Source organism: Phocoena sinus, chromosome 11 (assembly GCF_008692025.1).
Source record: "Phocoena sinus isolate mPhoSin1 chromosome 11, mPhoSin1.pri, whole genome shotgun sequence".
In the NCBI taxonomy this organism is placed as follows: Eukaryota; Metazoa; Chordata; class Mammalia; order Artiodactyla; family Phocoenidae; genus Phocoena; species Phocoena sinus.
The window spans coordinates 41207870-41222900 of NC_045773.1; the positions used below are offsets into that span (position 1 = coordinate 41207870).

A 15031-nucleotide genomic window follows, 5' to 3' on the forward strand; every position below is an offset into this window, starting at 1 on the left:
TTGTGGCTTGCGGGCTCTAGAGCGCAGGCTCAGTAGTTGTGGCGCACGGGCTTAGTTGCTCCAAGGCATGTGGGATCTTCCCGAACCAGGGCTCGAACCTGTGTTCCCTGCATTGGCAGGTGGATTCTTAACCACTGCACCACCAGGGAAGCCCAATCCCATTGTATTCTGAATGCATTTGTGGGAAAAAATTTTTTCCACTTAAATATGATTAAGCTTTTGAATGTTTCTCTCTCTTATAAATTGAAATGGTATTCAAGTAGAATGTGAACTGAAACTGCTTTTTCAATTTATATTCTTTAGTTGAGGATACCAGAAAAAAAAAGAAAACAAAATGCAAACTAAACATTAATTACTAACTAGGTAACTTACATTATTTATCAAAAGAGAAACATAATATGAAAATTCTATCCTAAGTAATAAAAAGCACATCTAACATTTTAGAGGTATGATTCAATATAGTCACAAAGATTAATTTGAGCCCCACTAACTTAGTATACAATTAAAAATGGTAATTTAATTAAAATGTCAACAAACAGAAAATGTTCCATTATGGAAATAGTCCTTCAGAAATCAAACTATTTTGTAATTAGAGTTATTATGTATATATTAGACAAAAGGTGTTTTTCTGTTTTAGGGTGAAGGTGTATGAGGAACTGTTGCCGTGAAGGGGCACCAAGGGGTTGTGTAGGCACGATTGCTGCTTATTAACTGGCATATTGTCCCACTGTTGGATATCAGGAAAACACATTTGCCAAAATAGTAAAATCTCTAAAGAGAACCTAAACTCACATATGTTTTAGGAAATTAATTTCTTAAATTAAATAAAATTAAGAAAAAAATGTAAGGATGAAATCAAGACCTTGGACATCTGCTTCAAATACTGAAAAAAAAATTACATTTCCTTGGTCATATGGCTTTCTCATCCTGCTTTCAGTTTGGTTTCCAGCTTAGCGGGCTAAGAATATGTCACCCTTTGCCTTCTCTGACCTGTTTTTTTTTTTAGCACACTTCAGGATGTCCAATGTTGAAAGGCCCCCGCCACCTGCAGGGAGGTGCAGATAATCCCGGGTTATACGGCTCAGATTGGCCGACACATCGTTTACGCTGTGACAAGCCGTCCCCGCCCAAGTCTGTTTTGTCTCACGCTGGGCTGAGTCACATAGAATAGATAGATAGTTTATCAGCACATGTCCTACAGATCATATTATCAGCCTACAAACATAGCCCATTAGCGCACAAGCCGGGAAGCTGGGGCAGTTGGAGCGCTTCTGGCCCCAGTGTGTCGCTGCTGCGGAGTAAACAGGCTCGGATTCCACTCGGCAGGCAGCGGCAGGGGCTCAGGGCTGCAGCCCATTCACGGGTAGGTGGGCGTGGGGGGTGAGTGCGCAGCTGCTCCTGAAACTGGGGGATTGTGGGGAAGGCGAGGGTAGGGGCATGGGGCACCTGTGGAGGGGGCGGGGGACAGTGCTTCCTTGTTTATGTCTGTCCCTGCTGTGCTGAGGCTTGACAGGTGTGAACCTCCCAAACGAACACGGATTGAGGATTATGCAGGGCCTGGAACTGAATGCGGAAGGAGAGCCTGTGAGCGGGCAGGTCTAGGTAGCCGGGCTGCTGCTGTGGCCGGGTCTCCACACTCCGGCTCTTGTTAGTGGGTTACTCTCAGCATCACCCTTGTTCCCAAGGCTGAGCTCAAAACTTTCTGGTCCACAGTGCTGTCCAGGGGTGATAAATCAACTCTGTTTGTGCTTCTTCAGTGCCCTGAAAGGGATGATTGACATCTGGCCGGGGAAGTCTGTCCTCCAGGAGAGGCGTGGGGGTGAGGGTGGGAAAGTGATTAGAACCCGGAAGAGAATTGTCTGGTTTTGTAGGCAGTTTGACTGTGCTGGTGGCTCTTCTTTTATACATACATACATATATATTTTTTTGGGGGGGGGTGGGGCTACATTGGGTCTTCGTTGCTGCGCACGGGCTTTCTCTAGTTGCCATGAGCAGGTGCTACTCTTTTTTACTGTGCACGGGCTTCTCATTGCGGTGGTTTCTCTTTGTTGCAGAGCACAGGCTCTAGACACGCGGGCTTCAGTAGTTGTGGTTCGTGGGCTCTAGAGCGCAGGCTCAGTAATTGTGGCGCACGGGCTTAGTTGCTCTGCCGCAGGCGGGATCTTCCCGGACCAGGGCTTGAATCCGTGTCCCCTGCATTGGCAGGTGGATTCTTAACGACTGCGTGGCGGCTCTTCTGATGGACCAAATCCTCTCCCATAACTTAGGAGCTGGGTGTTCTCCCATAGAACCTCTGTAACCATATCTGATAGAGAAAAATCCCCAGATGCTCATGTACCTTTTGTTCTGATCTTATATATAACTGGGAACAATGTCTGTCTTAATTTCTTTTTTTTCTTTAAACAACTGACATTTTTTGAGGTTTACTAGGTGCCAGGTACTGTCTTAAGCACGTGACACAACTTATCACACGTGATCCTTCCACTAATCCTATGAGCTCAGTGCTGCTGTCGCACCGTGTCCAGATGAGAACACCGAGGTCCAGAGAGGTTAGGTAGCCGTCTCAGGGACATGCAGCAGTAGCGGGGGAGGCAGGACTCCAGCCCTGAGACTGTCCTGACCCTGAGACTGTCCTCTTAATCCTGTCTGGAGCCTCTGCCTCCCTTGGCCAGATTTTCTAGTTTAACAAATTACCGTAAAATAATGTGTGTCCCCAGGGGAACACTGATCAGGTGACATAAAATGTAATTTAATTTAGAATTTGGCAGAAATATTGTGACTACTGTGACTGACCTCACTTGAATATTTACCCTCTATTTCCCCCACTGTTTCTATCAGAAATCTCACTCTGTTCCAACTCTGGGGTCCAGGCAGTGGCCTTATGTGAGGATAGAAAGGAATTTGTGGGCCATTAAAGCCCCTGGTCTGTCATATTATTGCCTCCACTGTACCTTGGTGTCACCAGAAGTTCCCATTGGTTACAGTCATTCCCCTGGATCCAGCAAGGCTGGTGATAGTTGTCTTCTGCACCTGGCGGATACACCTGGAAAATGCTGTGGAAGGCCTGGAGCTGGTCAGTCCAAAGGGAAGACGGATCTGGGGGGCTCTAAGGGGCAGGTGGGGAGGAGGGGAGCCAGGCCTCTCTCCCCATGGCTGGTCCAGGTGACCCCCCGGCACCAGCTCCATGCCCTTCTCCCCTCACCCCCTCTGCTGCTGTCCCCCTCCCAGCCTCGCAGAGGGAGAACCAAGGATGGCTTGGCACCTGTATTGTGGACTTTGTTGAGTCTCCTCCCAGACTCTCGCAGGGCCTTCACACCTCAAATTCTCTGAGATAGAAGCCCTGTACCCCACCCCCGCCCTCTTCCAGCCCAGCCTGCCATTTGACAAGAAGTGAGAGGACTAGGTGACCAGAGAGTCCCCCCTCCCACTTGGAACCCTGGCATATGATTCTAAGTGGAGACTAGTGTTCTGCTGCCAACGGATGTGTTTTTCCAGGCATGTCCTCTGGCTCGGGATCACAGATGGTTCTGTAAAGTGATTCTGATATACCTGGCTTGGGGAGGGAGCATGGAAAACTGTTCGATCAAACCCAGAAGAGTGGTCCTTTCGCCTTCCTCACAGTCCCTGCAGGACTCTCCCTGACCCCCTACTCCCACCCCCCATCACGCACTGGAGGGCATCTCTCCTCTTCTGGCTTGCACAGCAGCTCCTTCAGTCTCTGTTGTCCACATGCTGCATTGAAATGTATCCCTTTAAACATCTGTTCGCCCCTCCAGATTGAGAGCTCAGAGGCAAGGACATTCATCTTTCTGCATTTAATGAGTGTCCCCAGATGTCAGTTCTTTAGGGTTCCTGGGAATCAAAGAACAGAAATACATACCAAGTAAACTGGCTCCATACCCAGGATTTCTGGGTTGAGACTCAGAAGTGGGAGCCTGGCGTCTGTTACTGAGTGACCTAGTGTCAGTGGCTGACTTGAGGGGCCAGGCTCTGAGCCCAAGTCAGGGGCCCCTCAGGTGGTTGCTCCCGTCAGGAAACCGTGGTTCCGTCCATGCACAGATAAAGTATAATTAAACAAACGGTCAAATGATTCAACTTGTATTATGTGCTGTGAAGTAAGTAAGCAACAGTCTGAGAGAGAGGGTAGCAGGAGGCTCTACCTTAGATGAAGAGGCAGGGGAGGCCGCGCTGAGGAGGGAACACAGAAGTTGAATTCAGGGGTGTCAGGGTGGGGAGAGCCGTGTGAATGGGGGGAACGTCTAGGCAGAGGGAGCAGCGTTTGCAGGGTCTGAGGTAGGAAGAAGCAGGTGGTGGATGGGCTCGGAGGAGGAGAGCAGTGGGGGTGAGTGGGAGGGGCTGTCTGAGGGCAGGTCGTGCCAGGGTCTTACTGGGCCCTGTGAGGGGCTGGGATCTCCCTCTCATTCCAAAGGGAAGTCTCTGGAGGACTTGGGCCAGGTGGCAGCATGATCCAGTTCTCTTTGGTGATGGTGATGCTCACCGTCGTGTAGCAAATGGATTGGACGTGGGCGAGTGGGGAGTCAGGAGAGCAGCTCAGAGGCTTTTGCACAACTGAGGCCAGATGTGGCAGAAATTGGTGGTGAGAAACACATGCCCCTACAGAATAAATTAGATGTGTGAATGAGTGTGTGTGTGTGTGTGTGTGTGTGCATGTCCATATATTGGGTGGTCAGGGGGAGGAAACAGAAAGCATAAAGGAGTGACCTCCAGATAAATACGGAGTCATTGTCGAGATGGGGAATTAAGGCAGACAGGGATGGATAGATTCTAAATGAGTAAGTTTGGAGGGAATCGTGTTTCTTTTGAGATATGCGTGAGATATCCAAGTGGGTATGTCAAGGAAGCAGCTGGATATAGACACCAGATGTCACTGTAAATTAAGACTGAGTTTTATAAGTGCCTCTTATTTTACTGTTCACTTTATTAGTTATTTATTGCTGCATAAAAATTACCCCAGCACTTAACATCTTCAAATGATAAACACTTGTTATCCCACAGCTTCTAAGGGTCAGAAACCTGGTTTCTGCCTCAGGTTCTGGCTCAGGGCCTTTCATGAGGTCTAGATTTTGGCCAGGGCTACAGTCATCTGAAGGCTTGACTGGGGCTTTAGGATCTGCTGTTAAGACAGCGTCCACCCACACGGCTGTTGGCAGGAGGCCGCAGTTTCTCTCCACAGGAAGCTTCTCCATAGAGCTGCTTGAGCATCCTCAGGACATGGTGCCTGGCTTTCCCCAGAGTGAGTAATCCGAGAGAGAGAGAGAGCAATACCTTATGGGACTGAGTCTCAGAAGTCACACACCATCACTTTCACCACATTATATTCATTAGAAGTGAGTCACTAAGTCCAGCCCAAGCTCAAGGAGAAAGGACTTAAGCTCTACCTTTTTAGAGGGAAGAATGTCAAAGAATTTGTGCATATAATTTAAAGCCATCACATCACCAAAGCTTTTTTTCCAGGAAAAAAAAAGGCATTTTCGGGAGCAGAGGAGAGGCAGATTCAGGGACAGATGCAGTTGCCACTCACTTAGCACCTTGGGGGAATGAAAGCTGCGGCCATTTATTGTTCATGAAAGCTGGGATCAGCAAATGATCACTCTCAGGCCTGGCACTGCCAGAGCAGGCTAGCATCGTGAGCCATGGAGACCAAACTGGAGTAACCCCCTCCGTCCCCATTCCCCCAGACTCTCAGCACCTGTCTACCTGGCCAGCTGTATCTCACTGCTGCCCAAGGCCCGCACTGGTTGCCATTCACATATTGGAGACTCTACTGTTGGCAACTGTCAGGCACCAAGCAGTCGAATCTCTGTGCAAGAGCTTGAGGTGAGTGGAAGGAGAGGACACACAGGCACCTGGGTGTCACTGGGACAGAGAGCGAAGCTGACTGTAGCAGGTCCCCCCTCGCCTGCTCCGTGCTCATGGCCTGCCAGGCCTTTCCCTCTTGGGCCAGTCGCTCTTGTCCTGAGAGTGTCTCCAGTAGGCGGCAACTGGGCAGAAGCGTGGACGCAGGGTCAGTGCTCAGGCAGGCCCACCCCAGGCAAGCAGAGAGGCCAAGAGTTTTCTCTTTTGTTATGTAAGTATTGTACTTACATAAAATATTTACTATCTTGCCCTTTACTAAAAAAGTTTGCTGACCCTTGCAATAAAGCAAACACTTTTTCCAGGAAAAAAGTTTTTTTTTTCCTCTGAATCCAACCTTTGAGAGTCTCTGTTGACATTTCATTCAGAATCTGAAACACTCAGCACTGGAGGGGAATGAACCTGACCACACTCTGTGCCAGTGTCCTTTCTGTTGCAGTGAGGGACACCGCGGTTCCCTCCTTTCTCATAGCCCCAAGTGTTTTCTTCTCTGGAAGATGCTCTGTGGCTATGGGCAGTACAGCCAAATCTAGGGAGGCTTGTTCTCGTGATTCTGCACTCACCATGGGAAGCCAGATCTCTAGCAAAGAACTGGAATGAGAGTCCTGGAACCATGCATATTTGCTGTCAAGTTCAGGGCAGGCCCAGGCTAAAGCTCTGCGTTCTTATGCTGCCTCAGAAGAGTCTCCTTGGTTGTAAACGTTTTCTCTGAGAGGTTATTGTTTTATTTGTGTTGAGGGCTCCCAGACTGGATCCTGGAGAGGGTAATTCTTCTCTCTTCTGCTTTGGTATAGCATACCATGTGATATTTCTATAGCTCTGCAGAAAGTTAATGCTTAGAAAATTACATCTTATGTACTTGCCTGAAAGACTGGGTTGAATGGAGTTCATGCTATGAAGAAGAGATTAGCTTTGTGAATTTGCCAGGGGAATCTCCTTCCCCCAAGCTGCTAAGTGACTGGCATCTGCATCTGTCCCTGAATCTGCCTCCTCTCTGCTCCCCAAAGGGGCATTTTTTCCTGGATGGAATGACTCATGGGCTCTTGTCATAAAACCACTCTCCCAATCTCAGCACCCGCCCATGGGGCTACTACCTCCGGGGTTAAGGTCCATCCCGTCCAGTTGTCTAGGGAGGCCTGGACTCAGCCCTGTCCTGCACAGGATGCCAGCAGCTGGGCTGGACCCGGGATTTAGGAGCTGGTATTTCTTACCTTCGCAGGATCTCTGGAGGTTACAATGTAGATCCCCAGCATACATGGTCATCACTTACCATTCTTAGAGTCTCTAGTTTTCATTACACACATTTGTAAATAGAACATCTGATAGGCAAAACCCTGATTTAAATCCTAGCACTTTCAAAACCCCCTTAGTTGAAGGATAGTACCTCTTTCTCTGCTTGGCAAAAACACAGAGAAAATAGTGAACGTGGTTAGATGACAGACAGGATAGACTCTTTTCCACCAAAATACTGAGACTAATGTTGGTTTACAAATATTTAAAAATAGAACACAAAGGCATCAAGAATAGACCATTTCTCTAATATAGGGACTTGAATTATATTTCTCTAAATTAATGCATAGAAATTATCGTACATATTAATGTACAGATCTGGTTACTCTTCAAGGGTTTATTGGCCTGAGAAAATAAAGGAAACTCCACAAAAGAATCAGAGCCATGACTGGCTGATCTAGAACACACACACCCTGGACAGCAGGTGGGTCTTCCAGCTTCAGGTACCCTTGGATGACTGACTGTCCACACTGCTCAAAAGCAGTTCATTTTACTTTGGCTTTTTGGTTTGCTTTTATGTGTAGACTTGGATTAGGTGCAGAGATTTCCTCAAAGGAACTAGGCTGCTTAATTCTTTCTCTTTAAAAAAATTTAGACCTTAAGACCTTTGCAGCTTAGGTGCTCCTGAGCTGAAGGTAACAGAGTAAGGAAAGTGGTAAAAGAAAAAAATAAATGCAGAGATTTATGGTTTGGGGTAAGATGGAGTAGGCACACTTCACCTTGTCTCTCCCACTAAATGTAGCTATAAAACCTGGACTTATTACACAGAACAGCAATGTGAAGACCCTGAAAAGTAAGCAGTTGCAAGAGAAGAAGGGAAGGACACCCTAATTCAAAGTAGAACAGAACCTGTGGTCTGTTTCCCATTTTTCCCCTCCAGTATTCCCCAGCCTGGACTCAAGGCAGCCTGAAACCCAGAATTGAGCACAAAGCACCTAATTTTGTTCCAGGAGTGAGAAACAGGCTCCTAAAGCTCAGAGCGTGGGGGTAAATCCCTGTCTTTTTTCTTTTTCTTTGCTCCACCCTCTAATGCCTTAGGCCCCCGTGGGATTGTTGTAGTAGTAGCAGCAGTGAGGGGCGACGGAGAGAAGGTTGGTAATGGAGGACCTCAGTCACCCATCCTTTGGGATAAGGGATCCTTCCTTTCTGAGCAGAGGAGCTGTGGTCCCCAGAGGGTGGAGGAAACTCTCATTGCTTTTTTCCTTGCACTGTCCTCCCACTGTGTGGCCCAGCACAGTGCAGTTGTAGGACATGCACAGCAAAGCAGGGTAGCTAAAGCACCAGGTCTCTGGCCAAAGGACTGAAAAGCAAGCCCCGGGAATCTAGAAGGACCAGAGAGATCACCAAGAGGGAGAAGCTCTGGAGAACAACCCCAAAAGGTTGCTTATGAGCTCCTGGGCTCTTTTCCCAAGCTGCACCTGCATGGATCTGACCCTAAGCAGCGTTGGCAGTCTGTTAGAACCCCTGTCCCAGATGGCCACTGGGTGGCGCCCACAGAACAGCTGAAGAGCACTGCAAAGTCAGAAGACTGATCTGACGTGGGAATCACAACCTCAGAGGGCAGGTTGGAATGTGAGGTCTGAACCCAACCAAACTGATCACTTAGTGTGTTAGTTATCAACTTATTGCCTCTCAACCTGGAATGCACTCTTCAGTGTGTGTATTCTGTGATATATAATGGAATTCCTTTAAGTATTCGTCCTTTGAAGTGAACACCATTGTTAACCTTTCTCAGTAAAGGACGCTGGAGTGACAATGTAGTAGGAAGAGGTTTCCTGCGTTTCCCAGGGGAGGATCAGCATTGTGGGACATCTGCTGGAGCCTGCCCCAGTCATGGGCACAGAATATGGTCCCTTTGCAACCTGGCAGCCTGGGCTAGCAATAACTTTCTGCAGCTCTCTTGACACAGAAAACAGAGCCCTGTGTGGTCCATTTGCTCTGTGGGCCTCCTGCCCTCCTTCAGAAGGAAAATGGAGAATTTGCCAGCAGACCTCCTTTAAAAGAATTGTTAAGGGAAGTTTTTTAGGCAGAAAGCAAATGATACCAGAGGGGAACTTGGAACAATAAGAATGAAGGAAGAACAACAGATACGGTAAATATCAGGGTAGATATGACAGGCTAGCTTCCTCCTCATGAGTTCTTTGAAATAAGTTTGATGATCTGAAGCCAAGAAATCTAACTCTGACTGATATAATACAGAGCACAACTACAACATAAAGGTGAGAGCATAAGGGGATCTATATGGCAATAAGGTTTCTTTTTTATTTTAATAAATTTATTTATTTTATTTATTTATTTTTGGCTGAGTTGGGTCTTTGTTGCTGCTCGTGGGCTTTCTCTAGTTACGGCGAGTGGGAGCTACTCTTCCTTGCGTTGCGTGGGCCTCTCACTGCAGTGGCTGCTCTTGTTGCGGAGTACGGGCTCTAGACACGCGGGCTTCAGTAACTGCAGCACTCGGGCTCAGTAGTTGCGGCTCACGGGCTCTAGAGCACAGGCTCAGTAGTTGTGGCGCACGGGCTTAGTTGCTCCGCGGCATGTGGGATCTTCCTGGACCAGGGCTCGAACCCACGTCCCCTGTATTGGTAGGCGGGCTCTCAACCACTGCGCCACCAGGGAAGCCCAGGTAATAAGCTTTCTATATCTCACTTGAAGTGGTTAAAATACTGTTTCTAAGTAGACCACGATAAGTTAAGCATGTATCTTATACTCCCTAGGGCAACCGTGAAAAAGAGAAGACGAAGAAGCATAGTCAAAAACACAATAGAGAAAATAAGATGGAATAGTAAAAAATGTTCAGATAATGGAAAAGAAGGCAGGAAAATATAAAAGAGGAAAACAAAAGAGGGCTCAAACAGAAAATGAATAATAAAATGATAGACCTGAATATAAATATATCCTTAATTGTACTAAATGTAAATTGCCTAACCATACCAATTAAAAGACAGAAATCGTCCAAATGAGTTAACTAAGCGAATCAACAAGATTCTGTCTATAAAATCTCATATAGATTATAACCATATATTTAGGTTAAAAGTAAAAGGATGGAATCAAGAAAGTGAAAAGATGGGAAAAGATGGGAAGAAATTTTTGCAAATCATATATCTGGCAAAGGACCAGTATCTAGACTATATAAAGAACTATTACAACTCAACACTAAAAAGACAAATAGCCCAATAAAAAATGGGCAAAGAATCTGAATAGACATTTCTCCCAAGAAGGTATACACATAAAAAGGTGCTCAACACATAAAGCACATAAAAAGATGCTCAACATCATTAGCTATCGGGGAAATGCTAACAAAAGACAACCTTCACACTCACTGGGATGGCTACAATACAAAGAGAGATGATAACGAGTGTCAGCGGGGTATGTGGAGTTACTGGAACCCTCATACGCTGTAGGTGAGAGTGTAAAATGGTGCAGCTGCTTTGTAAAAGTCTGGCAGTTCCTGAAAAGGTTAAACATAGAGTTAACATATGACCCTCCAATTCTACTCATATGTATTTACCCAAGAGAATCAAAAACTTATGTCCACACAAAACTTGCACCATTTGCATCTTTGTCAAAAATCTCCTTTAGGTAAAAGAGTTTTAAGGGAGACAAAAGACAGTCCCAGATGTCAGAAATTAAAGGAAAGAGGGAAATCAACTGGGGTCAGTGTTTTCAGCTCTTCAGACTAAACTTATTGACCTCAAATGTTCAGCTGCATAAACATAAGGCAGTTCTGCCACTCACATTGGCGAGCCATTTGTGGAGAGCACAACCTTGAGTCAGAAGATTTAAATATTTGCTTTTGTATCCCCACTGACTGCTATTTAGAAGTGTCTGGAATTGGAACAGAGAATATTCAACAGCCTTACTGTTTGCCAACTGACACTCCGTGTATCTGTGCACATCAGGAAATGGCTTTAGCCAGATTTTGATGCTGTAGGTAGGGGAAGTTTAAAACAATATATAGAAACTTATTTTACTTCGATAAGGGAGATAAGTATAGCTTAGTGGAATGAATGTTGAAATGCACTTTTATGTCCTGATAATTTTTTTTTTTTGCGGTGAGCAAATAATGACTTACAAATAGTAAATATGAGGTGGGAAAATGAAGAGAGAAAGTTCACTGAGTGGGCTGAGAGTGAAGCAACCTGGATGCAAATCTTTTACTCGCTTTCATTCATTCATTTACTCACTTAGTCTTTCAACAAATATTTATGGAGGGTCCACTATGTGCCACACACTGTGCTAGTTCTCACTAAGAGGTGATGACCAAGATGTACCTGAGTCTGACTTTCCTTGTGTTTGAGAGACCACATAAACAGAGATCAGCAGCTGTGAGGGTTCATGTCGCAGGGGAAACCTACAGGACAAGTGCCCAGGCTGTGTGGTCAGTCCCAGGAGGAAAAGTGCTCGGTGGGGTTTGGTACAATGCTTGGTGCGCTTAATGGTGGCTGGTGTTTAGCCTCAGATAACTGGTGTGTGTGTGTGTGTGTGTGTGTGTGTGTGTGTGTGTGTATCTTCTAAATAACTAATCAAACTTACCTCTGAGTATGTTACAACCTACTGAGAAGGTCAGATGCCAGTAAATTCGATAGAATGTGGAACCACAAAGCTTGAGGAATGCCCAGGGGGCTTTGAGAACCCACGTGTCAGCTGAGGGGTAGAGAGACAAGTGTGACATTCTAGAGGAGAGGACCCCAGTTGAGTGCTGAACTCTGACTTACAAACAAGAGTACTCTCAGACCCTAAGAACATTAGCAACTGCCATCCTGGAAGAAACAAGGCATTTCATCATTATTGATGAAATTGATTCACTCATATTTTATTTTAAAGTTCAAGTTAAAACTTTTCTTCTGTGTGTGTATGAAGCTGACATATATATATAATTTTTTTTTTAAATAGGTAACTTCATGCTCTTAAAATGGGGCATAAAGTGGTCGTATTCGACATCTCTGTCATCAGAGCCTTGTGGGAAACTCGTGTCAAGAAGCACAAAGCCTGGCAGAAGCAGGAGGCAGAAAGGCTCGAGAAAAGCGCATTGGAAAAGTATGTGTTCTCTGTACTTGCTCTGTAGCTCTCTAGCGAATAAGACAGGCTGCATTTGTGTTGTGGAGGGGGATGCCTTTCCTCCGAGATTTCTTCCTGTCCGTAACACTTGCTCACTGGACTTCAGAATCTTCACGCTGTTGCCTACAATGAACATTCGATTCCTGTAACAGTAACACTCATAGCTATAAGGACACACATACCTTCCAGGTACTGTGCTAGGCATGGAAAAGACAGCAATGACACGACAAATCCCTCTACAGGAAATTCTGAAAGACCACCTAGCTGCCTTCAGCAGGCTGATGCTGTCCACCCACGTGACAACATGAGGCTGCTCTATGTCCTGCGCTCACCTCTCACCCGTTGAGCTGAATGTTAGATAAGGTTCATTGTGTTGATGCAGTTTTTACTTGGATTGGAATGATGTGGTTTGACTACTGTCATACACTCATGAAGTATGAGTAAAAGAGAGTTATTGTGTGTATGAAAACTAAGTTGAGGGCTTCGGAAAAACTATGTGTGTGATCAGCATGAACCACCCAATTGAATTAACACTGTACAAGACGGATAAAAGTACCATGAGCTAGAAAGGTTGCACATTCAGGTGGCTTTGCAGGTCTGTAATTTTTACGCCCTGTGAGGAAACCCAAACTGGAAGTCTTGGATCATGTGTTATGGGTGTGGTTTATATAAGAAAGGCAGAGTGGGATTCTAATTGGCAGACCCATTCTCAAAGGTGGTCCATGACCCTACATCAAATTGGCAAATTGTGACATGTCTATGCTTTAGGTTAAAAACAAAATGTGTAGGATATGAACGTCTCTTTATTCTTGGTTCTTCACTTCTATAAACTATTTCGATCAAACAAATACCTATTCTGATCATGCTTGATAATTAAGCGGCTACTGTAAGCATCACAGCTGTTCCAGGTGGTTATAATTATCCCCAGTCTGAAGACGAAGTTAGGACCTAAGTAACTTGCCCAAATTGACAGGGCTGGTAAATGCAGGATTTGGCCAAACCTTTCCCCCTATATAATGCTGTAATCACAGATAGCTGGACTGTCTTTTCACTTGCCACTAATATGAGATTATCCACTATGACATGAATCTTAAATTTAAGAATTGGAACCCTCAGACCAGGCAACACCCATGGCAGAGGATCTTAGGGATCTACATGAGCACGAATTACACAAGGTCCCAGCGCCCTATGAGCCCAAAGTGGTTCTCAGCCCTGCTCCAGCTTCCTCCCACCCCCAGCATCTGGGGTTACTCTAGGGTGGGACAACTTGCTGAATGGGGACCCAAGCCCTGGGAGGTTTATGGAGGTGTCTGTAGCTGAGGTAACCGCCTGTGGGTTCTGGGAACAGCAGCCACCTGCAGGAGCTTCGCTCTGAGAACCGTGCCCTGGAAGCCACTTTGCAGTCACGTTTGACTCTTGATCTCTGTCTTCCATCGTGGTGCCAAATGGCTTTGTGTCCACATTCACACGTCTCATGTACACAGGGTTGGTCCTGCATTAGGCTCAGTGCCATAGGGCTTGTGCTGTGCCTTATCTTAACCTAAGACAGAAAACTTCTTGGGAATTTGTTAGGATTTTCTAGCTCAAGATAAGAAAAACAGCCACCAAACTGGCTGGGTGGTGAGGAGGAACTGGGAGGGTGGCTGGAGGAATGTGATGTTCAGGAAGGGACCTGCAAACATGAACGTAGTGAATTTACCTTTTTCTGGCAGGTATTTTTGAAGTTTCATAATATAATTTATACTGTTGTTGTTAGGACTATTTGAAGGTTACCCTTTAGTTTCTCAAAATTTGTTTCCTGTGGGAAAGTTAATATATACATATATATATATATATATATATATTTTTTTTTTTTTTTAATTAATTCATTCGGTTGCACCAGGTCTTAGTCGTGGCAGGTGGGCTCCTTAGTTGTGGCATGTGAACTCTTAGTTGAAGCATGCATGTGGGATCAAGTTCCCTGACCAGGGATCGAAACTGGGCCCCCTGCATTGGGACCACGGAGTCTTAACCACTGGACCACCAGGGAAGTCCTGAAAGTTAATGTACTGATGAATGCTTTGTATAAGAGGCAGTTATCTGGTTAATTTAAATGTACTAAACCAGGCAAAACCGTTTAGCTTGTTCTGTTACCTCACTTCATGGTATTTCATTTTGTAATACTGTATTTGTTCCATGAGGTATATACCAACACTTAAAAGTTATGAGTACGGAACATCACTCTACTTGAATGAAACTCAGTCATTTAGATGGAGAGATAGAGATGCTTTTGTTAGGCTCTAAGTGAGGAATTTTTCATCCAGTGAGCCTATTTGACATCTAGACTAAGATTGTGGGCTCATTTCCTAAGGAAAGAGTATTTTATTTGCACACTTACTGATTTAATGAATAGAGCTCTAATGGCATTGTTTTGTATGTTTATCTTGTATTTGAAATGCTACTAAAATTGACTTAAGGGGACAATTATTCAATTATATGGGCGATAAAATATAAAGACAGTGACATTTTATTTATGTTATTTACTCTCAAGGAAGAGAATGGATTTGTAAAAATTGTTTATATTCTCATTGTGACTTTCTCTAGGTTTCAAGGGGACTAAGACATCAAACATTTAAAACAGAAATCCAAAAAAGATTTGGTATTTAACTATTTTTTAAGTAGCGCATCTAATTTCCTTTTTCCCTCCACTTACGTTGGCTGTACCAAGATATGTGAAATAGTTACATCAATTTGTAATTTGTGATATAGGAAAGATGTGTTGAGTAGGGCTTAACCGGTATCATTTTATTACCTTGCTAGACTCTACCTT

General features: G+C 45.2%; 1 protein-coding gene across 1 annotated transcript in view; it reads left to right on the forward strand.

Moving 5' to 3' along the window:
- Positions 1-1172: 1172 nt before the first annotated feature.
- The window catches only part of LRRC2 (leucine rich repeat containing 2), a 34308-nt gene continuing 20449 nt past the window's right edge, over positions 1173-15031 (forward strand). Inside the window, exons 1-2 of the mRNA XM_032650171.1 lie at positions 1173-1363; positions 12058-12201. Coding sequence (XP_032506062.1) covers positions 12077-12201 — 125 coding nt within the window. The 5' untranslated portion in view covers positions 1173-1363; positions 12058-12076. The remainder of the gene's footprint in view (positions 1364-12057; positions 12202-15031) is intronic.